The sequence below is a fragment of the Benincasa hispida genome, chromosome 1, assembly GCF_009727055.1.
Source record: "Benincasa hispida cultivar B227 chromosome 1, ASM972705v1, whole genome shotgun sequence".
NCBI classification, from domain to species: Eukaryota; Viridiplantae; Streptophyta; class Magnoliopsida; order Cucurbitales; family Cucurbitaceae; genus Benincasa; species Benincasa hispida.
The window spans coordinates 27102560-27126985 of NC_052349.1; the positions used below are offsets into that span (position 1 = coordinate 27102560).

Here is a 24426-nt window from a genome sequence, read left to right on the forward strand (position 1 = left end):
AATTACAATAATATTTTTTTAAATATATTTTCTTTTTCTTCCAATTATTTTTTATTTTTGGAGTTTTTTTAATTATTATTATTATTATTAGATTATTTTTTTATATTTCTCTCACTTCCCTTCTTTGTTTAAAATTAATGTTTACTTCATTTTAGGAGGTTTTATTTATTTTTATTTTTATTTTTACTAGTTAAAAATTGATCACCTATTTATTGAGATCTCAAGTTTATATCAAATATACTGGTAATATAGTTAAAAATGTAAATATACATCACATATGTCATGGTTTATTTTTTGGTGTGTGTACAAATATACTAAAAAATAGAAATATAGATCAAATATATTATTCGGTATATAAGGCAATATATTATAGAAATTGTATTGTTCATGCACTTATCAAATATACACTGACTTATTTATGAAAATTTAATATATAGTGCCATATATATTAAATATACCTCATTTTCTCTTTTAAAAAATACCTTGTTTTCTTCTTTCAAGTTTCTCATCGGTTTTTTCTTTCATTTATGAGGGCAACAATTTTTCAGATTTTTTTGGAGATATTTTCATTACTTTAAGTTCTCAAAAGAAAACTGTTTTGAAAAGTTATAACTAAAAGAAACTTCCCTTACATGTTGAAAGATAAAAAAGTAAATTTTGCCATATTTTGTGTAAAAAATATCTCATTAGACTGCAATTGTGCAATTGTATGATTAGGTATATTTATTTAGGCTATATGTATAGAAAGCCATAATTTAATTTAATATTTTCACATTTTTTTCATTGGTCAATTTAACTAGCTTGAAGATTTAAGATTATTTTTTAAACATAAAGAATTAAAATGTTAGTAACAACTTAGTGCCAAATAAAAATTTAAACTCAAACTTTATGATATTTTTGTTTCCTCAAATGTAATTGATAAAAAAATATATATAATTTTTCAATAATTGAATTTGATTCTTAAAAACTAGTTTATGTCAATTTGATGTTCGCATGTAACGAAAAGACCCGATCATTTTCAAATTAATTACCGTGACAAAAGTTTATGAAGTTTTATATCAAAACCTAGTAAAATCAAAATACCGAATTACTATAAAACAATAAATTAGAGACTTTTTTCACACTCTCGGATGATCAAGTATTACCGGGTACTCCAAAGATTTAGAAAGAAAGTCTTCTTATTTCACAGCTCGACTTTTTTCGCTGCTTTCGAAATTTAGTCACACCTCTATTTCGAAACTAAAAAAAAAAACCAAATATTCCTTTGAACTTTTTAGTTCATTTAAAACTTAACTATATTAAAATAATTAAGATAACAAGTTTAAACTAATCTAAAATCTAAATATTGATTAAATACAAGAAAAATATTTCACAAACTCTAAATCTCCACTTCATTTTAAGCTTCCTAAGTTTGGACTCCAAATTCAGGCTTCTTAAACCAAAACTTCCAAAATCTAACTTTCTTAAACCCATGCTACCTAAACCTCTTAACCTAACCTTCAGATTTAATATTTCCAATCTTTAACATTCCAAACTTGCACACCAAGCGCCTCTTAAGAGTCATTAGTTTAACTCTTCACCATCATCCACCATGTCAAAATATAGAATTCAAATAATTGTACCACCCTTCCTTTCTGAAGGTTAATATTATATGCACTATGGCTGATGATTTTTTTTTTTTTCCCACTTAATTGACCATATTCCCCACGATAAATATATAAGAAGATGACATAATATTCATGTATTTGCAGAGGAATACGGTATGTATTTTGTTGAAACGGAGATGAAATGAGAAAATACGCAGACAAGGCCCAATTTAACAAGTTGGGCCGTGGATGGAGTCCGATCTCTGGACGAGTTTGAGAAAGTTAGATCCAGTGGACCTTTATTGGGCCTTTGTTTTATATTTTAGGGGCAGGGTGGAAATAATGGCGGCTCATAGATTTATAAAGCAAAACCAAATCATTACCATTTTTTGAGTTGGAAAAACAAAGTACACAACTACATCACAAAAAGTTTCATAACACAAAAAGAAAACAACTCAAGACAAACACACAAATCAGTTCTCCTCACTGGTCATCGAGTCAATACCCGAACCGAACCACCCACATGACAATCACAACGTTACAAACTTGTATGAACCTGATACGAAATCTAGTATTTGCGGTTCGTTCTTGACTAGTAACCTATGTATTGACGTCCTCTACTCGAGCTCTTTTCACGTTAGTTCTATGAATTTTCACATAAGCTTTGCACATGAGCTTACCCTGTACCTTTCTGACAAAAGAGAATTAAAAAAAGACAACAAAAGCTTACTGAGCAAGTATCGTTATGATACTTGAAGAGCAGTTTTGATCTTTTGGATGGTGCAAGAAATGAGATTGTTAACTGTCTCAACTGACTCGACGGTGAGTTTGGCCGTTGGAAGGTTGTTCACCAAAATCTGGAATGCAACTGTGAGGAGACATCCACCACCATGGCCACTGTTAACACTTGACTTGATCGATGCATTTCGGTCGTTGTTTGTACAAGCATAGTTGGATAGACCATTAGGGAGAATTGCAAATCCTGATGGTAAAAGTGATACATAAGCAGAATCTCCTCCGCGCATCACCAAATTAACTGACGAAGTGTCGACTGGAGCGTAAACGACCAGTGATCCTGATATATCTGTCCAAGTCTCTTGCAATATGAACATTGTGCTCTCATCAGCGTTCATGGGCTGCAAAAGAGAATTTTAGAAAAATGATAATCTTGAGGATAAGAATTCAACAATATTGATCATCTTTATGCACACAATTCAAGATTGCTCACATTAGCACGCAGGAGAGAAACACGGTTATCCGGTCCCTGGCCTTTTGAGATGCGGAGCATCTCTAGCATTGGCCGGCTGTTGGATAAAATATCCCACTCACTCCGTAAGCACTCATCTTGCAAGAATGCAAACAACCTCTGCTGGGTTACTGGCATCCAAACCGAAGTTGCAGCACTCAACACGATACCGGGTGGCTCGCCGGGTTCGTTGATGCTCTTTCTAGCCATCACTTTTACATCTTCACTAATATTGCCTACAACAAGCTTGTCCCACTTATGCAAAGTCGAACTACAAACCCCAGAACAGAAGTTATCCACCATACGTTGCGATAGCTTCAGCAGACTTCTCCTACCGCATGGCGATATTCCTGTTTTAAATCACACTTGTAAGAATCTGAAAGCAAACACACCACACAAGGATCGAGTAACGAGAGAAAATGAGACCTGCAGGATCTTCAGTGGGGATCGTAGAAGACATGAGAATTGCCAAACAGTCACATTGTCTTTGAAGGGTAGCAAGCCACCGTTGTGAACCAAAGCCGCTGCCCGAACTAATTAACTGGCGGTAAAGCTGGTGTATAACAGTCTCATCATATTCTGTATGTTCCACCCATGTAACCTACAATAAACAAACCATCAATCAACATGGTGTCACCAAAGAAAAAGAACCCCCACCAGATATCTGTTTACTTAGAGAGCAAAATTATGGTTCATTTTACCTCCAAATATCTCATTTAACAACAAATTACAATATATACATAAATGTTAAATGCTCTTTTTTGAGTTCAACATGTGGGTAGGAAAAATTCGAATCTTTGACCTCTTGGTTGAGAGTAGATGCAACCTAAACCAGTTAAGTTATATTCAGGTTGGTTGTTAAATACTTTTTTTAAACCATGTCTAGCCCACATTCTTGCTTATAGTATTCCCATCAGAGATATAAAACTTAAGAACAGTCCACTTTGTGCACTCACCAAACGCAGATCCTCAAAGTTGCTAGGAGACAAAGGAGAGACCGGTTTCTTGTGAGAGACTTTACTAATGAGCAGCAAATAATCATGAAGATTCTTATAGAATAAGTTCAGAAATCAATGTATTCCAAAACCTTGACCAGCAGATTTTATTTAATACTTTAATACATGAGAAGGCTGTCTTGTATTTTTAAAATGAAGATAAAACGTCATCATGTTTCATGAGGATAGGTTAGAAACCAGTAGACCAGATCCAGGTCATACACTCCCGTGGATCGAAAACGAAACAGCAGCAATTGCGAGAGCAGAATGCAGGCATCAAACGATAAAATATGCACAACATATAATGAGGATTTTATAACAAACAGCAGATGGAAAAATTCCAACACTTGTAACTTTAAAAAAATGCGACTGTACAGTAACAGCAGATCCTATTTTTTTTAGTTTTCTGAGTTTTGTTTGTTTTCACAATTTAAAGAAACTTTTGGAATCTCACTCCCATTTAAAAAATGAAAAAAAAAAAAGTTGGATTTTAAAATTGGCTGAGTAGATCAAAAAACAAATAAGCCTAGTATCTAAAAAGTAAAAAACTAAAAACAGCCATTGCTATCAAATGAACCTTTGAAATGGCCTAAATTAAAAGAGGCTTACAAAGTGATTAAAAAACATGCATGTTCCTTGTTTTGCTCAACCCTGATTAGTTAAGGACTAATTAAAGTATAGACAAGAAGTAGCTTGTTTCTTTGAAATCCAAAAACTAGTAAATAATAAGATTGAGAAGCATCTCCTACATTAAAATATTCATAAAAGGGTGCAGATTCCTAGGTTAAATACTTTGCTATTTCTCAAAAAGCATAAAAGGGTGCAGATTCCTAGGTTAAATACTTTGCTATTTCTCAAAAAGCATCCCACAGGAAGCCCATTTTGGTGGATGATATTGATAAATAAATCATGTTTGGCTGTGGTTGCAGGAAATCCAAGTTCCCAAGTGCATAAAATTTTAACCTATAACAGATTTGAAAAGAAAGAAATCTGAAGATTAGCAATTATTACCTTAGAGAAACCATTAGGCATATCTTGCACAACACAGCCCGAAGGGAGCCTCCTGCAACTGAAAAACGAGTTTGAATTTGAACCTTCTCCAATGGAAACATCAACTACAGCCCATAGACCATCAGCATGCTGCTTGCAGAAGCGGAGGAACTTAAATGTACGAGCTGGAACAAGTGGGGAAAGTACTCGGAGTTCAGCATGCATCTGAAATATCAATGTTGTAAGCTTATCTATACGTATCCATGTTAATGTCGGGAGAAGGGAGGGCATAGAGAGATACCAATTGTAATGCACCATTTCTGGTTCCACCCATGCCACTTGATATCACATCGACTGTCGTAGCTCTAGCAATCAAGCAAGGAAACATTTCTGCCCATCGATTCTATTTCAAAGCCAAACAAACAACCTGTTAGTGTTATCAAAGCATTTCAACTACCAGTACATTTTAGCATCAAGAGGATTTAATTAAAGAGGCGAAAAACCAAGAAAATTACCAAAAGAAAGAAAAAACGACATAGATTTATTACATACATCTAAATAGACAATAATCCATAAAAATTGTTGAAGCTACACCAACGGAATAGCAAAATGGGTCGAGAATACATACTGCGTCCATCAATGTCTCAACAAGTGCCAAGCTGTTGATGATGACCATTGTTGTATCTCTGGTCGCCTCGGTTGTCCAATTACTATGTTTCATACCAGCCGAAGAAGGAAATGTCCTTGAATATTCATGAAGATTCAATGTCTCTTTGCCACTGTCATCCCGAGTTCTGATCCAAAGGGGATCATCCATTTGAGCCATCTTAACCAATTCATTCATAGCTGCCAAAGCAAGATCCACATATATTGTTCTCTCAAGTGGTATATCATTACTTAGCATGCCTATTTCAGGCTTACTAATAGGCATCACAGGGCCAGCACTGAAAAGTTCATTTCCCAAGTTAAGGCCCATAGAATCAGAAATAGTATTCAAATTTCCAATTCCATTTCTTCCTACAGAAAGTTCCAAGCAAGAGTCAGAACTTGGGGAAGAGCCATGATTGAAGGGCAAGACCGGCCAGCCCAAGAATTTATTGGTGACAGCATATAACCGGTGCAGTTCATCTCTTAATCTGGCATTCTCAATCCTAAGCTGGTGTTCTTCAAATGATAAATGAACAGGAATTGAAGGGCCACCACAAGTATTACACGTTGGATTAGAAATAGCATCCTTCATCACACTATTCTCGGCCCGGAGCTTATCGTTTTCTTGCTTAAGAATTGCATTCTCATGTCGTTCTATTTGCGCCTGATACATTTTCAAACATCGTTATATTACCTTTTTCGCCACGGAATTTAACAAACATAAATCAACAGGCTATGCAAATGCACATGAATAGTTGTTATCTATTTACCTTCATTTGTGTTCGACGATTTTGAAACCAAAACTTCACTTGCTTTGTCTCCAAACCAAGCCTCCTACTGAGCTCACTTCTTTGTTTATCATCAGGATGAGGACACTCCTTGAAGAAACTAAACCAAACAACAAATAGAAAGGAAAAGAAATCAAAATCATCAATTCTATATGGTCCATAAGAATAATACTATGCAAGTGCTACCAAAAAGCCAAAACAATCAATGAGCAAATTAAAAATTATACATCTCAAGCTCTTGGATCTGATGGGGAGTATGCCTATGGTACTTCTTCCTTTTTGGTGGTTGTTCATCATTAGCATCTTGATCATCCCCAGATACAGCACCATCAATGTTGTCGCTGCCTGATCTGCTATCATATTCATCTTCCCTTATCCTCACAATTCCGGTCGGATCAAAGCCATCTCCAAGTAGACAAACTTCTCCAAAACCATCCATTTTCCTCTGCAACACAAAGCCATCAACAGTTCATTTGCAGACAAGAAAGGATTCTAAAACTAATGCATAACACAAAGTTTGTAGAATACTGTGATATACATTTAATTGAAACAAAATGGTTCATAGAAACAATGAAATGATATACATGGAAGTGGAACAAAATGGTTCATACTAAGGAACTGGAGAATTCAGAGGAGCTGGGCATTGAACTGGGAATTGGGTAAGCTAGAAAGCTCTGGTCAGTAATTGCACCACTAGGCATGATGAGGTTGTATAAGCCACGGCTCAAACCACCAAAATTCAACAGATTACACAATTTTTTTGTTTTGATTAGGTAAGCAAATTCTGTGGCGCCTCTGAATTTGAGGGAATCCACGTTTGCTTAAAAGGGTTAAAGGCTTAAAAAATGGGAGTTCTAAGAGATATAAGTAACCGTCTAGTTGATTTCTGGGTTTGACTATAACAAAGCAATGACATATTGAGCAAAAAAACCTGACAGAAAAGTCTACATTTCTCAATAGAAAACAGAAAGTTCAAAGCTTTTTCCTCGTCAACGCCCATGCATGAATCATGACTTTTTTCACCTTCCCTGTCTTTATCTTTTGAACACTTTCTCCGTCCAGAAAATCAGTTGCAGAACAGTACAAAAACCAAAAGGAATGAGACAAGAAAACTCCTTTTTTTCATCGTTTCCTTCCAGTTCATATCTCACTCTTATCTCTATCTCTATCTACCAAGAAAAAACGTAAATAAGAAATCAGCCAAAGAAGGCTAATACAGTATGAAACATAACCCTAATATTCAAAATACTTGACCCCATATTTGTCAGACTGAGAAAAACAGAAAGAACCTAACAAGAAGACAAAGGAAGACAAAAGGCCAAAGGAAGAGGTTAAAGTTTCAAGCTTTTGTTTTCGTCTCTGTTCTCATATTCACACTGTACACCACGATTTTTTACATAGTAAAGATCAAAGACAGAGAAAACAAAAAGCACCCATTGTCCTTCTTCTATCAAATAAGTAGAAGTAGAAGGAAAAAAGAAGGTACAATGTAAAAAGTGGCACCTTTTTTATTATTTAAACGTGAGTGAGACAGTGAAAGGCAGAGGAAAAGTGCAAAAGAGGGTTTTTCTTACAAAAGAGCCAAGAAATTAATGAAACTTAGTTTCAGATTCTCGCGATGGGATCTGTGGAGGAGGAAAAAACACATATAATATTCATAAAAAGAAAAAGAAAACCCTCCTCTAGTCTTCACTATAGATGCGATTAAGACCGACAAATTTAAAATTTAAGCACTATAGCATTAAGTTGTGTAGCTGACTTACAGAGACTCTATACTATAGAGACACTCTAAAAGAAGAGTCAAATGGAGCTCCTTAATACATATTTATAAATTTTTTTTATTATAAACAGTCGAGATAAAAGAAAAAGGAAAATATACTTTCACAGGTCAAGGGACTGTTATGATTCTTATTGCCAAAGAGAAAAAGAAGCCCCAAAATTCTATTGATTCCCTTTTTCTCATATTTTTCTTTCCATCAAACTAATTTTTCCTTGTATATGTATTAAACTATGATATATAATACATGAAAGAAGCGTAATTACTCTTTTAATTTTTTTGTTTTGAGATTTTTTTTTTCTGTCATCAATGAATATCTAAATCAATATTTTTTTACTTTGAAATTAGAGGTTTAATTTTCTAAAATTAAATAATTAAAAATTTGTTAAAAAATAATCAAATATGACTTATGATAATACATATTTTATAACGAACAATGATTAGGTTGTATTTAATCTGATACTTTTCTCTTTTAGAAAGAAACAATAACTTATTTTTTTAAAATAAATAATATTTGTTATATGATTTATTTTTTATTTTTTATTTTTTTTGGTTAAACAGCACCTAAAACTTTCTCTTTAATAGCCTATTTTATAATGAAAAAAAAATACACGTTATTGTAAAAAAAAAAAAAAAAAAATGAAAATACCTTTTCAGACAGACGGTTGTGGCACCCGCAAGCCTCTGATTGGTGGCCTCTGTCGTATTATGGAGGAGGGATCGAGTGCGTTCAAAACTACCATAAAGCTAGTGGGTTTTTTTTTTTTTCTTTTTATTTTTAAGAAAAAAGAGATTATTTTCTCAAGTGAGAAATTGAATCTTTGTAGGCATGGGTCGAAATTGAGATGCATGATCTTCGGTATACTTACCATGATTGCTACAATAGAAATATGAACAGAATTTTAGTATAATTATTTTATCTCAATTTTTAATTTGGAATGTTTTTTTTTTCATCTTAGGATGAAGTCATTTACAATTTTTCTAATTCAAAAGTGTCATTAAAATATTGAAATAGTTGTAGCTATAGTTTTTAATGGGGTGTTGTAACGCTGATTAGACCTACCAAGTTGCCAAACTTTTCACAAGTTACCCTTTAGCTCTTGTTAAGGAAATCTAGCTGTACACACAGTAAATTTTAAACCAAATTTACAAATGGGAGTTACCCATTTATCTTTTTCCTTAAATTAATATGTAATCCAAAAAATGTGCTTTTTTTTAATGTAAAAAAATATTTAAAATATTTACACTAACGGTAGAAATTTCGGACCAACCACGGACCGCCACATCATTTGCTAAATTAATGACGGAATTTTGAAATCGTCAAATTTGTGACCAATTAAAAGTTGACATGTGTCTCAAATTAAAATTGGGGACAAATTCTGTGTTTTCGTCACAAACGTTGATTGAGTAAAATTAATTTCGATCAATTTGACGTAATAATTTGGGCATTGGCCCAATTACACCCAAATATGGGCTTAATATGGGCCTAAAACGTCAATAGGTCTAAGCCCAGTTAATTGGGCTTACCAAGCTCAAGTCCAATTAATTAAGTCCAAAGGCCAGACCCAAGTCCAATTAAATTAGGCCCAAAGGTCAGGCTCATGGGGCAATCAAGGCCAGGCCCAAGCCATCAAGGAGCTCTATCTCCTCATTTACAAAGGTCCCAAACACTCCAAGACTTCTACTTCAAGAATGTTCGGTTGTTTCTCCGAAAGCCTTGTGTGAACAATAGCAAAATGTTTCAAAAGTACAAACTATTTTTTAAACTTGTCGTTATAAAGTGTAAATATTCTTAGAATTTTTCTATTTATAAGAATTTTTCATCTAAAAATATCTTTGAAAAGAAAATGAATATTAAATATGGGATATTTGGAAAAAAAAAAAAAGAAAAAAGAATAAATGTATATCAATATGCAGCAGTGAATAAAGATAAACATGTATTGAAAAAAGAAAGAAAGAAAGAAAGAGAGAAAGAAGGAGAGAGAGAAAGAAAGAAAGAATAAAGATAAACATAATTCAAAGTCTAGATAAATAATTAATTTTAAAAAAGTTCCATTAAAAAAAACATAATACACAAAGTACAACTTATATAAAAAAAAAATAATAAAATGTTATTCGTCGTCAGATTTGGAGGATATTTGTTATGTCGTAGAAACTATTGCCTTGAATGCAAATTTGACACGATCATCAGATCTGGACAACTGGTTTTTGATGAAGAAAGAACATTTTGAAAAATAAATTCCATATCTGAAAATAATGATCTAATTAAAACCCTAACATTTTTTAAGACAATTAAATTTCAACGGTTTAAAGGTTTATTAAAAATTGAGCTCGAGCCCATCTGTCCAACTGAACGGCAGCACACGTGCATATGGAAAAAGGCCCTCTACTACCTCGCTACCCACTTTTGCAAGTCACTAGAGGTGCTCTCCTATTTATACCCTCTAGTCATTCCTTAACTCATGTGGGACAAAAGAAGGTGGAGTTCACCATGTGACTCTCTTATGGACCTTTGGCATTGGTAAGTATGGGTCATTCCCAACAGTCCCCTACGAATGACCTACAAGTACCGAGAAAATAAAAAGATAGTAATGATTCTGAGTAATGGAATTATAGTAACTTAGCATCAATATCTTGTGATTTGAATTGATGCATAGTGAAATAAGGCAACAACTAAATTCACCAAAGTGAGTTCTTCCTTGAACTTTTGTAAATTCTGGTTGAGACCCCCACAACACGTTTCAATCTTTTTTATTTCTCTCTTGATTCTACGATAAAATTATGCATCATATGCTATTTGGGCTGCTCACATAAAACCTTGGGTTGTCGTGGAAGCTTTAGAAAGGGACCCTCAAACTCTTTCATAGAAGACAACCCACACCTTCACTTTCACATTATATGCTTCATCAAGTCTGTCGTAAATAGACCACTCAAAACTGAGCTATGAAGACTTCAGAGATTATCTATCAAGTCTATCGCAATAAACTACCCAACATAAAAGGGTCATGGATCACTCCCAAATTATCCATCAAGTCTATCACGATAGACCACCCAAAATAAAGAGTTATGGATCATTCATAAATTATTCATTAAGTCTATTGCAATAGACTACCAAATATAAAGAGTTGTGAATCACACTAAAGGTTTGAGTTCCGTACTAGTTGAAGACTCTAGGATTACTCTCCTTGTTAGGCCTTTAGTGAGAGGTTCTACTAAATTCCCCTCAAACCTTTCATACTTTAAGGAGATAGTTCATACCTTCAACAACAGTTTCACAGCTTCATGTCTAAGGTGGATATGCCTTCTTTTGTCATTATACACACTATTCTTGGCAATATCTTGGCACATTGTGAATCACAGTGCAGAGATACTAGTACAGAAGCCTCCCACAGTGGCACGTCTCCTAGTAGACTTCTTGGCCACTCTACTTCTTGTCCAACTAGCTCCAGTGCTATAAATTCTGACTTCATGGTGGATCTTGCTATACAGGCATGTTTGGCTGATTTCCATGAAATAACACCTCCTCCTAGTATACACACATATCCACTAGTCGAACTTATTTCATCGTTATCTGTTACCTAGTTTGCATCACAATTGTTGAGGTTGATGCCTTAAATCTCGTGATATTGTAGTTTGTAATTGTATTTGTACAAACAAAAATAAAATAAGAGGTGTTTTATTCAATATTTAGTTGCAATAACCCAATACCAATAAATTAAGATCTAAGGTTATGTTGTAACTTAAACATGTATGTGGAGACACATAGGTAGATCATGTTTAAGTGATAACCTGAACGGTATGTAGTAGATGAATAAGGTTGGGTACCTTATCTTGGTGACACTACGAATACGATGCACTTTGTAGTTGTTACAATAGTTGTAAAGTGCTACAAATGATCGGATCCTGGTCATTTATGTGGAGACATATGAGTAGAGGTATTTTATATAAATAGTTTGTATAAGACCAGACCATAACAATATCCTTTGAACACTGCAAGAAAGTTGTTGAAATGTAGACAAAAATCCATTGCAGTCTTTAAAGGTAAGTCTTTTAATCTCTTCTTCCTCTCTATATTATTGTGTAAGATGACTTAATTAGAATGTTGTTTCTCTGTTTTTGTCCTCTGAATTAATGGTGTTCTGTAAAATAAAAAAAAATTGGGACATGATCTTTCCGCGATGGGTATTCACATACTTCTTCAACAATATCCTTCAAACACTGTAGGAAAGTTGTTGAAATGCAGACAAAAATCCATTGCACCTCTGAGGTACCTTAGCAAACGACAAAGTGTTGTCCAATGATCCTTATCAAGATTATGAGTGTATCTACTCAGTCTACTCATAGCATAAGTAATATCGAGTCTAGTATAGTTCATTAAAAATATAACAATACCTATAATTTTTGCATATTCATATTGAGAGACACTTTCACCTTTATTCTTCTTAAGACTCATACTAGGATCATAGAGTGTTCTTACAAGTGTAACATTAAAACTGTCAAATCTCTTTAGCAATTTTTCAATGTAGTGTGAATGACATAGATTTGTTCTTTCTCTACAGCCGACTTCATTTCTTTTCTTTCCAAGCTGTCCGACCGAAAGACACCGAGGTATTGACGGTGATTCTCAAATATCGCAGAACAGAATTTGATACCCTATTTCCTTGTTCATCATATCATGAAAGAGATGCGTGCCACACTCATGAGGGATAACCTCGGTCTGAGGGTGCTGTACTCATGTGAAAAGAGAAACCATTTTCAACTTTTCTTATCTTAACACCAAGTATCACGTCAGCCTCACCCAAATATTTCATTTCAAATTGTGAGGATAGAAATAATTTAGTGTCGTTAATTATATCTATGTTTATACCAAAGATCAATATATCATTAACATGAAAACATATTATCACACAATGAGCTCTAGATGACTTTGAGTAAACAATATGTCAGAGTAGTTTACTTAAAAACCTTTGTTTACTAAAGTGTTGTAATTTTTTCATACCACTGTTTAGGAGCTTGTTTTAATAAAAAAAAAAACATATTTAGTAAGTTCACAGACCTTATTTTCTTGACCAACAACAATAAAACCTTCATGTTATGTCATATATATTTCCTCTTCCATGTCCCTGTTGAGGAATATTATCTTTATATCTATCTAATGTATTAGAAGGCCACAAATCGCAACATAGGCTACCAAAGCTCTAATAGTGGCTATTTTAGTGATACGTGAGTGAGTATCAAAATAGTCTATGCCTTGCTTTTGTGTATATTCCACATCCACTAGTCTAGCCTTAAAGATCTATTATACCATCTGGTCTCATTTTCTTCTTAAAGATCCATTTACACCTAATGGGTTTATTTCCTTTAGGTAGTTCCACTAATCCCCATGTTTGATTCATGACTAAGGAATCTAATTCACTCTTGATTGCCTCTTTCCAAAACCTAGAGCCTATTGAGCTTACAGCTTTTTGATAAATTTTTGGATCCTCATCTATTAAGTACATGCAAGCAAATGGATTGTCTATTTTATCTGAATTTTCAACTAGAAAAGGTAGTTAGAAAATCAAGTCCTAAATCCTTACTAACCCTTTGTCTTTTAGTTCTTCTAGGCTCTAACTCAAGTATGTTATTAAGGTTAGAAAGATAGAGTTGAGACATTTGATCAATGCTTGAAGTACTAGCATTTTAATTATTGAGTGAATTTTCTACTGATTTAACAACAATTTTAATCATGAAAAAAATATGATAAAAAAATACAACATTTATATACTTACACACTAAGTTATCACATATACACATAAACCTACATGCAACATTATTATTAGCATAACCGATAAAAACGTAGTCAAAAGTTTTAGATCCTACTGTGGGTTTATTAAGTTCTGAATATGCTACCTTGGCTAAGCACCTACATACTCTTAAGTAATCTAGGTTAGGTGGATAGCCCTTCCACAACTCATAGTGAGTCTTATCTAGCCTTTTGTGAGGAACCCTATTTAATATAAAACAGATAGAAAACATAGCTTCTCCCCAGATATTATTGGATAATCTAGAACTTAATAACATAACATTCATAATTTCTTCTAAAGTTTTGTTCTTATGTTCTGCTATGCCATTTTGTTGAGGTGAATATGGAGCAGTTACTTCATGAATTATACTGTTTAATTCACAGAATTCCTTAAGGAAAGTGTCATTATATTCACCTCCTCTATCGGATCTAATTCTTTTTATTCTTCTATCTAATTGATTTTCTACTTCAGCCTTGAATTTCACAAACATGCTACTAGTTTCATCCTTTGATTTTAGAAGGTAAATTTTTATATATCTAAAGCAATCATTAACAAAAGTTATATAATATTTTTTTACCACCTCCACACATAGTGTTTCTAAAATCAGCTAAATCTGTGTGAATTAGTTCAAATGATTCAAGCTATGTGTCGTTATTGATTTAAAAAGTTTTTTTTCACAAATTTTGCTTCCACACAAATTGAGCATCTATTATTTTCATGTGAATTATAAACATTAATAAGATGCAAATTTTTAAGCCTTTTAATTGTTGCAACATTAACATGCCACACATCAAATGATTCAACCATATAAGCAAAACGAGAGGCATTTTCATTCATGAAAATAACAGGTTTGAGCAAAAATGTCTGTAGGATTGTATCAGCAACAACGGAAGCAACAATGATCATTATGAAGGAAATCGAACTCGAGATTTTCATGAGCAGCAGAAAATAGATCATTCCAAATTACAATCATGTATGAACATTACAAATTACAGTCGTAAACAAAACAGACAGCTATGCAATTGTTACAGAAATTACAATATGAAACAACAACTGAACAAGACGAAAAGCTACGAACGTTTGTAGACTCGTCTCCACACTCCTTGCTCACGAACTCTCGAACACAACAACCTCGAACGCTCGAACAACAGGACCACAACACTGCATGAACACTTCGCGCTCAAACTCAGCAATCACCTTGGTCACGAACTCCCCAACAACACAAACGGCCTCCACAGAATCTCGACGATGTTGAGTTGAGTATGACACCACCAAGAAGATTACCTTGGTATTCTCAGTGTGAGAATCCAGAGGGTGGGCTCTGTGTGGACTTGGATTGAGCAGTAAGAAGGGGGAGCAAACAATCGTGTACACGATTGGGCAAGTGGGAGATGGCTAAGACCTATCGTATAGGTCGATGCCCAATCGTTTAGCAAAAGCTAAGCGATCGTTTAGCAGCGCGTCTGTCGCCTACAAACATTACACGATCGTTTACCTTTTGTCAAGCTGTCGTTTAGTAAATCTGTATTTGTTTGACAAGCTCTGTGAGTTTCTTTTTCCGAGAGAGAAATCTTAAAACAATTTTTTTATAAAAACTTACTAAAATTAGGAAAAACCATTTTCTTTTTATCTCACGATTACCATGAACCATCAATAACCTTCCACTCAATTGGTTATTAGAGAACAAGATTTAATTATCTAATAATTAATATTATTATAAATATAAATGACAACAATTTATCATACTATATTTATAACCTATAGTTTTAATATTTCATCTCATGAAACATATAAACCATAATTCTTTTTCTATTCCATGGTACTTAATGTAAATTTCATTTACATAATCCTCCATTAGATGTATCTCATACATCATACCGATCATATCATATATAATCAAAATACCTCTTGTTATTTGAACATTTCAAATCAACACCAAGAACTGATCCTCAACTGAATCCATTGAGCTACCAAGGGGACCTTATGGACCTGTAGCTCGAAGCTCAACGGTACGTGAATAACTGACTAAACTCTTTAGTCACGAGATTCACCATCCGTTAACTGCAGGCACCCTACTAAAGACCGACAGTTGAACTCTCCTGCCACAGATATATTATATGTCCATCTTACCAATCAGAAATACGACAACCCTTCATAGATCGCTCGTAAGTACAATTGGGTCAATAACCGTTATGCCCCATATAGTTACATCTAACTCCTTAAGTACCACTGATCTCTCTAGTGAACATAAAGTTCTCTCTTCCAAAGAAAAGCTGTGACACTATGTTCAAGCCTCAGAATCAGCCCTTAAGGGAGCAATCTCTCTACTTATCCCTGCTTCGAGAAAGAAGTGAATTTCATTTTGTAGATTGAGTTCCCAGCTTCCAGATCAGAAAAGTCCCCAAAAAGTAGGCATGTTGAGTTGGCAATCTGGCCACTCTCACCCGTACTAATCAAAAGACTGCCCTCAAAGGCAGGAGTTCCCAAAACACTTAGGATTGAGGTCGTGTCTCCTATGGTCGTTTAGGTGAGATTAAGTCTCTATTATCAACAGCGTTATATATAGTCATCCTCGTGGTTCAGGTCTTATATAAACTCTTCGTATAGGACACCCCCGCTTGCACGTCTCCATATGGATGGTCAGGATTACCATCTGTAGTAGTTTACAACACTTGAAACCTCTACAAAGCGAGCCGTATTCGTAGTGTCACCAGGATCATTTATCTCACCTTAATCCTTATACTACAGACCTATTTAGATTATCACTTAAGGCATGATTCACTTGTATATCACATATACATGCTTAAGTTCACATAAGATAACCAAGGAGCTTTGTTTATTGGATATGAGTAAAATGCCAGAATTAAATAACAATTATTTTATTCATCAAACAATGTGTATCTTTACAAAATGACGAGACTCCGGGAGAATTAGGACATCAATCCCAACACATTAAGCATTTTAATTCTTTAATTTTGGCAAAATATAAAGCATGCTCTTGCAGAAACAAGTGAGTTTCATGACATACCTTTATTGAATTTCTTCAAAGCTTGATCTTCAGCTGCAATCTTCTCCAAATCTCATTGCAGACCACCTCAAGATCTTCCTCACTATTCTCTTGGTACTCTAGATTGAGTTGCGGGACTCAAAACAAGGTTGAATCAAGGGATTATTGAGAAGTACTCACAACAGCAATCTGGTTAAAGAACACCTTATTCACCACGAATTTTCAGCTAAAATTCTCTTGATTGCCTCTCACCATGAATTTTCTCCATTCTTCTTTATTTATTGTAGGTGAACATGCAAAGAAGAATGTTGCATGACTTGCAGCTCATGCTTGGAGGTGAACATGTAAAGAAGAATGTTGTATGACTTACAGCTCATGATTGGAGTTAATGAAGAAGAGGAAATGAGTTTTGTGTAAGCATGAAGAAGATGGATAATGGAATATCTCAATATTCCATTCGTGCATGGTTTTTTCAATTTTCCAATTTATCTCAAAATCAAAACTTGATTTTTAAAATTCATTTTGATTTTAAAACTGAAAATTTTAATTTTATAAAATTAATTTTTAAATAAAACTAATTAATTTAATATCAAATATTAAATTAATTTTTACACATATCCATCATCTTTATATATTTAAATCATATAATTCTCTTATTTTGTTTAATTTTCAAATTAAAGCATATGTGAGAAAGGGCCTTCTACTATCCCTTTACCCACTTTTACTAGTTATTAGGAGGTGCTCTCCTATTTATATCCTCTAGTCAGTCCTTAATTCAATAATGTGGGACAAGAGAAGGTGGAATTCACCACGTGGCTCTCTTATGGGCCTTGGCCTTTGGTAAGTGTGGGTCATTCCCAACAAAGAACAAGAACATAAATTGTATTCAACCTACCGTGCAAGTTTCATCATAATATAGAAAGCTTAGTCATTTTGATTTTAGTTCCAAATTCAAAACAATTCCTTTAAACCCAAAGTTCAAAAGTATACTCTTATTCTATAATTTGTATAGATTTTCACTCTGATTCTCTCTCTTTTTGCTAACTAAATGAAGTCTAAATAGTCCTTGAAAAATGAAGCCTAAATAGGTGATTTCACCAGAAGAAGCATGTGTGATTTCACCACCTCATCAGAAGTTTAAGAGCAAAATATAAAACTAAAACCTAGAGCATTCATTAAAACCATTCCAACCGAATTGAAAGACAAAACTGAATCAAAAAATTCAGTTTTTACTAAAGAGTTGGTTCGATTGGATTTGAAAAGCGAATTCAAAACTGAACCCACTCGATTATATATATATATTATATATATATATATATATGTTATATTTATTATAAATAATAAAGTTGAATTGAATCGAATTATCTATATTAGTTGAAACCGAACTGAACCAAGCAATTATTTATATATTATAGTTTTTAAAAAATGTATTATATATTATATTATATATAAAATTGAAAACTGAATCAAACCGAACCATATGTTTTCTATTCGGTTTTGTTAAGAAACAAATGGTTCGATTTGATTTGGTATATATCCAAAATCAGTTTTTTTTATGACTACCAAATTGAATTGAGCCAAATCCTGAACAACCATAGGGTTAAACGAAGCCAATTTGATCATTTTCATCAATATGGTCAATTAATATAGTAGGAAAAATTTAAAAACAAAAAATATTTTGATAATTTTATCAACGAGTTTCAATCAACTTGCTAAGTTTAGTTCAAACATTTTAGGTTAAATTACAAGTTAAGTTTTTAAACTTTAGTTTTTGTCCATTTCATCCATAAAGTGTGTAATAAACTCCTGAAATTTTGATACTTTCAATTACATGTCCAAAAGATCATTCACATTTGAAAATTTAAAAAATTAATTGATCTATCGTATGTATATTTGAATATCACGTCGTTTGAAATTCTAAAGTTTCAATTTTGTATCTAGTAAATTTGTGAATTTTTAAAAAAATATAAAAAATGTTAAACACCTACTAGACACAAAGTTGAAAATTCAAAGATATATTGGACACGCAAATGAAAATTTAAAGACCTATTGGATACTTTTTAAAGTTTAGGTACCTATTAGATGAAAAAAAAGTTCAGGAACTATGAGATATGCATACACTTTTGAACGTTCAATATCAAATAAAACAAACCTCAATGTTCATGAAATAAACTTGTAATTTAATCAACATTTATTTTGAACAACTAATTTAGGATGTATTGCAAACCATTCAAAATAACTTTTGGAAAAAATAAGTTTATGACATAAGTTGGTTTGAGAAATACTTAAAATCAACTTTTTAAAAAATGATTTTTAAGTGTTTAATGGTTAATCTCTCCTTAATTTGTATAACATATAAAGTTACTAAAGTGCTCTCACTAGTCCTCTACTTCACTTCCACCATGGTTACCTACCACCACCCTCCATCAGCCACCTCTGATGACCACCGACGACAACCAACTCCAGTGGTCACCACCACCACCACTCCAGAGATCACTTTTGGCGACCAATTTCGACTGCCACCTCCAGTGGTTAACTCCCGCAATCACCTCTGATGACCTACTCTGACAACCAGCTCTGACGACCACCACCAACAACCACCACCAACGACCAACTCTGACGGCCAACACTAACGACTACCTCCAGCAACCACCAACGATGGCCAACTTTGATGACCAACTCCAATGACCACCTCCTACAATCAACCCCGTCGGCCAGCTTAAAGTTTTAATAGTTGTTCTTTATAGTAATTTGACTTTAATAGAAATACTTTTGGTATATAGCAAACAAAACAAACTTGTAAATAAAAATACTTTTGAAAAAGTGTAACCAAACACATGAGGGTTTTTATTTTAAGCATTTTTTATCAAAAGTTTTAAATAAAAATGACTTTTTGAAAAACACTGTTTTTCTTAGTCAATTCAAACAAACCCTTAATTTTCAAAGAGTCTATCGTCTCGAAGTGATTTTGAAAATAATAAGTGATTTTCAACGGCCATAAAGCAAAACTGTTGGTTTGGCAACAAGACAATGGATCATAAAAACAAGTATATGTAAATGATATATGCATGATTCAGAGGGGCACTCACCTGATGTCAAACGAAGTTTCTGAATTGCTTCCACAATTCTGGCTTTGCTTAGCGTTTGAACAAACCCAAACTTGTTGCTCAAGGTCATTAACATCATGATCACATTACAGGTGTTTATACTTTATCTACTCTAGTTCCTTCTAAACCCACCTGCAACTATGACTTCAAACAGCCCAACTCAAAGGAAATGATTCTCACTAAACAGAAGATTATTTTTATGTAATCTACAAGCATTCTAAATAAGTTGATCAATCAAATAAAGTTCGAGTAGGTAGCAAATTTCTCTCATTAAAATTTATATTTGATCTAAAAGAATGAAAAACAAATAAGTTGTTTCCTAATAATGACATGCTCCGGAAATGCCTGAAACTGTTTCCTATAAATCGTACCACAAAAATGTATGAAGTGTAAATGTGTTATATAAATAATAGAAAAAAGTTACCAATAATCACCACAAGAGCAAGAACCATCTCTGAATTGGTGGAATCTATTTATGTCTCTAACAATAATCTCACGTGCAACGACTTTGCTTATGAATTTGAATGCAGTATGACAGTCAATACATACTCTCAGATTCTTCTTAACCCGAATGGGAGCCCCTGGTGGAGTTGCAATTAACCCGAAAGCCACAGCGAGTTTCTCACTGTGTTGCCATAGAAGTTGTTCTTTTTCAATTTGTTCCACATCATGTAGATCAGTCTCAATCACAGGAACATAGCCCACTCTACTCAGACGTTCCCACAAATCGTCAAGTTTTACATATATTTCTTTACTTCTAGGGTGGCTTCTATCTCCAACAATAAAGGTGTGCACCTTATCTTTCACCTCAATCCAACTCATCCCTGGCTCCTTCTTCACTAAGCTGTCTTTCATCAATCTTCTTACCTTTGCAACGTTATCCCACATTCCTGTGGACGCATAAATGTTTGCTAGGAGCACATGGGTTCCTGATTTTTCAGGTTCAAGAGTTAACAGCATCTCAGCAGCTTGTCTACCAAGCTCAATATTTTTATGAATCCTTGCAGCACCTAGCAGTGCCCCCCAAACAGCAGCTCTGGCTTGAAATGGCATCTCTTTTACAAGCACCATTGCCTCATCCAATCTCCCAACTCGACCCAAGATATCAACCATGCAAGCATAATGCTCTTGCGTCCGTATAATTCCAAACCATTCTTCCATTAATCCAAAAAATCTACGAGCCTCAGTTACCAAACCAGCATGATTGCATGCAGAAAGGACGCTGACCAAGGTTATGTGATTTGGAGGAATACCATCTTTGAGCATCTGATAGAACAGTTGGAGGGCTTTTCTCCCATGGCCATGTTGAGCAAGTCCACCGATCATCGCGGACCAAGATACAATTCCCCTCCAAGGTATCTCATTGAAAATGCAGCTAGCATCATCTATACTTCCACATTTGGCATACATATTAACAAGTGAATTTCCAGCAAAAACGTCTGATAGCAACCCACATTTCAGGGCATGGACATGGATTTGTTTTCCTTGCTCATATGCTGACAAATTTGCACACGCATTGAAAAGAGAACTGAAGATGAATGCATCGGGCTTTATATCTCTATCTTGCATTTGCAAGTACATCTTTAGAGCCTCCTCGCCCAGGCCATATTGGGAATATGCTGTAATCATTGATGTATACGCCACTAAATCTTCAGCAGGACACACTTCAAAAACTTTTGCTGCATCTTCTAATAGACAACATTTTCCATATGAATCGAGGAGACTATTTGCAACATAACCATCGTATTGATAACCAGATTTGATTGAGATTGCGTGAACTTGTTCACAGAACCCAATGGCCTGAGAACCAGCTGTAGATTTGAGGATTGTTGACAATGTGGTCTGGTTGAATTCTAAACCTTCTTTATACATCATTGTGAAGAGCGATATAGCTTCTATGTCATACCCACAATTGGAGTAACTAGAAATAATTGAATTCCATGCAATCAAGTCCTTTTTAGGCATTAAATCAAACACCATCCTTGCATCTTGCAGTAAACCACACTTGGAATACATATCTATCAATCCAACACCCACGAATGAATCTGATTCCATATCCATCTTCATCAAGGCAGAGTGCAACTGCCTACCTAATTTTATAAGCCCTATCCCAGCACAAGCTTTAAGAGCACTTGATAGAGTAAACATGTTAGGAGCCACTCTAAAGTTTCCCATTTTTCCAAACAATTTAAGAGCTAAATCATTATACTCATGAAGAACACAGCCAGCTATTACAGCATTCCATGAAACAATATCGGGTTTCGGGATTTCATAAAATACAGCTATTGCAGCTTCAGGACACCCAGCTTTTGCATACATGTCAAGAAGTGCATTTGCAGAAAATGGATCAGAATCATATCCTAGCTTTATCAGATACCCATGAATTTTCATTCCATAATCTTCATCCTCCAAACCAGCACAAGCGTTTAATACAGTGGAGAGACTAAATTCATTAGGACCAAGTCCAATAGAAATCATTTCTTGAAACAAATTAATTGCTTCTTCGAAGCAATCAATCTGCACGTAACAAGAAAACAAAGCATTCCACGACACAACATTTCGTTCGGGAATTGCCTCAAATAGCTTCTTCGAATCACCAAACTCCCCACATTTAGCATACATGACAACCAAAGTGTTGGCAACAAACACATCAGACTCAAAACCTGTCACTAAGGCAACCCCATGAATCTGCTTCCCCAGTTCCAAGTCCTTTGTCAGAGAACATGCTTTTAAAACACTAGGGAAAGTGAACTCATTGCCCTTCACTCCCAATAAATACATTTCATAAAAGGTCAAAAGGGCTTCTTCACTACGCCCATTCTGAGCATACCCAGATATCAAAGCAGACCAAGAAACTAAATCTGGCTCAGTACTGGCCATAACAAGTTTCCGGGCAACTTGAAAACACCAACACTTTGAGTACAAGTTTATCAATTGGTTCCTTAGCCTTATATCTCTACACAATCCCAACCTGATCATACGAGCATGGATTTCCATGCCCGAATTTACATCCTTGGAAGCAGTAAACTGTAATAAAAGCTTTGAGTAGGATATGGATGAAGTGTTGCTACTGCTATTAAGAATAAACCCAGAAACATCATTGGTTCGTAGGTTGCTTATATACTTAATCGACGTGTTAACGATAAATTTGGTAGAAGTGAGAAAAGGGGTAGCGGGAGTAAAAGGTTTCAGAGGTGTGGAAAGAAAGGTTCGCAAAGAATTAAGGTGAGAAAAATTCATAACGCACATAATAGAATACAATCTACTTGCTCATTCAAGAAACTACTATCGACTTTCCATTATCAGGGGGAATTCTATAAACCCCCGTACCCAAAAAAGAAAAAGGAAGAAAGGGAAAAACACCCGCCATTTGATCATTTGCAAATATTAGTTTGAAATCAATTTCCTTGCATCAGCTTACGCAGGAAGACGAATTGAAGGGCAAAGCAGATAAGATTGAGCGTACTCTGAAACTTGAGTTGAAGATGAACTTCTTATATCAGTCTTGAACTCGACAGTATGCATCCTCTCTGTCTCTCTTCTCTTCTTTTCCTGCTTGAAACAACTGAATTTGGGAGCATTTCCAATTAGTTCTTATTTAAAATCATTTCTCACATTAGGATGCAACACAAAGACAATTTAAAATCCTAACCTTTCGGGTAGATATCGTTTTGTAGCAAGAGGATACTGTATTCAAACTCTAATAATATTTCCTTTTCAATTAATATTAACAATTCAAGTAAGCTCCATTTGCTAATATTCTATTATTAGATTTTAGTTTTTAAAGATTAAGTTTATTTTTTCTTAATTTCTCAAAATAATTTACGTTTTTTTCTTAAGTAAAAGAGTAAATGACCTTGATTGTTTGTTTTTGTTTTTTAAAATTAAGCATATTTCATCCACATTTTTTACAATGATTTGCTTTTATATTAAGATTGAACTCTTAGCCGAATTCCTAAAATAATAACTTTTTGAAAACTACTTTTTTTAGTTCTCAAAATTTGATTTGTTTTTTTAAACCAATGATAAAAAGTAGATAACCAACTAAGAAATTTAGAGGTAGAAGTAGTGTCTATAGACTTAATTTTAAAAAACAAACACCAAAACCAAAATTGTTACCAAACAGAGTCTTAGAGGTGGAATAAGTATTTATAGGCTAAATTTTCAAAAACTAAAACAAAAAAACAAAATGATTACCAAATGAGACTTTGAGATTTTGGGTTAATTGATGGTTTAAAACTTTGTGACTCAAATTTTGGTTTCTTAAAAGAAAAAAAAAAATTGTTCATTTAAATGATACTTAAAAAATATATATGTGCTTCCATCAAAATGGACATATCTGAACTGGCATGAAGGATGTCCGTAGCTCAAGGTAGGTTTGAAACAAATTGACAATAGTAAGAACACAAAACCAACTACCAAATTGTTAAAAGTGCAAACAAATTCTCACATTGGTTATGGAATGGAATGACTATTTGTATATAAATGAGGATAAT

General features: G+C 34.0%; 2 protein-coding genes across 7 annotated transcripts; both read right to left on the reverse strand.

Moving 5' to 3' along the window:
• Positions 1–2002: 2002 nt before the first annotated feature.
• LOC120076175 (homeobox-leucine zipper protein ANTHOCYANINLESS 2) lies at positions 2003–7846 on the reverse strand. 6 transcript variants are annotated; one of them, XM_039030223.1, is made up of 9 exons: positions 7828–7846; positions 6481–6698; positions 6236–6353; positions 5446–6129; positions 5119–5220; positions 4839–5042; positions 3259–3433; positions 2815–3182; positions 2003–2722 (listed from the first exon to the last, which is right to left on the reverse strand). In XM_039030223.1, the coding sequence occupies exons 2-9, from the start codon at positions 6690–6692 to the stop codon at positions 2330–2332; spliced, it is 2256 nt and encodes a 751-aa protein (XP_038886151.1). In that variant the 5' UTR covers positions 6693–6698; positions 7828–7846; the 3' UTR covers positions 2003–2329. The 6 variants fall into 6 exon arrangements, with proteins under 6 accessions (XP_038886151.1, XP_038886018.1, XP_038886090.1 ...); XM_039030090.1 differs by lacking the exon at positions 7828–7846 and adding an exon at positions 7757–7822; XM_039030162.1 differs by lacking the exon at positions 7828–7846 and adding an exon at positions 7277–7700.
• Positions 7847–20180: 12334 nt separating this feature from the next.
• On the reverse strand, positions 20181–23558 carry LOC120068297 (pentatricopeptide repeat-containing protein At5g04780, mitochondrial-like). The gene has a single exon (XM_039020022.1). The coding sequence runs from the start codon at positions 23177–23179 to the stop codon at positions 20351–20353; it is 2829 nt and encodes a 942-aa protein (XP_038875950.1). The 5' UTR covers positions 23180–23558; the 3' UTR covers positions 20181–20350.
• Between the last annotated feature and the right edge of the window lie 868 nt (positions 23559–24426).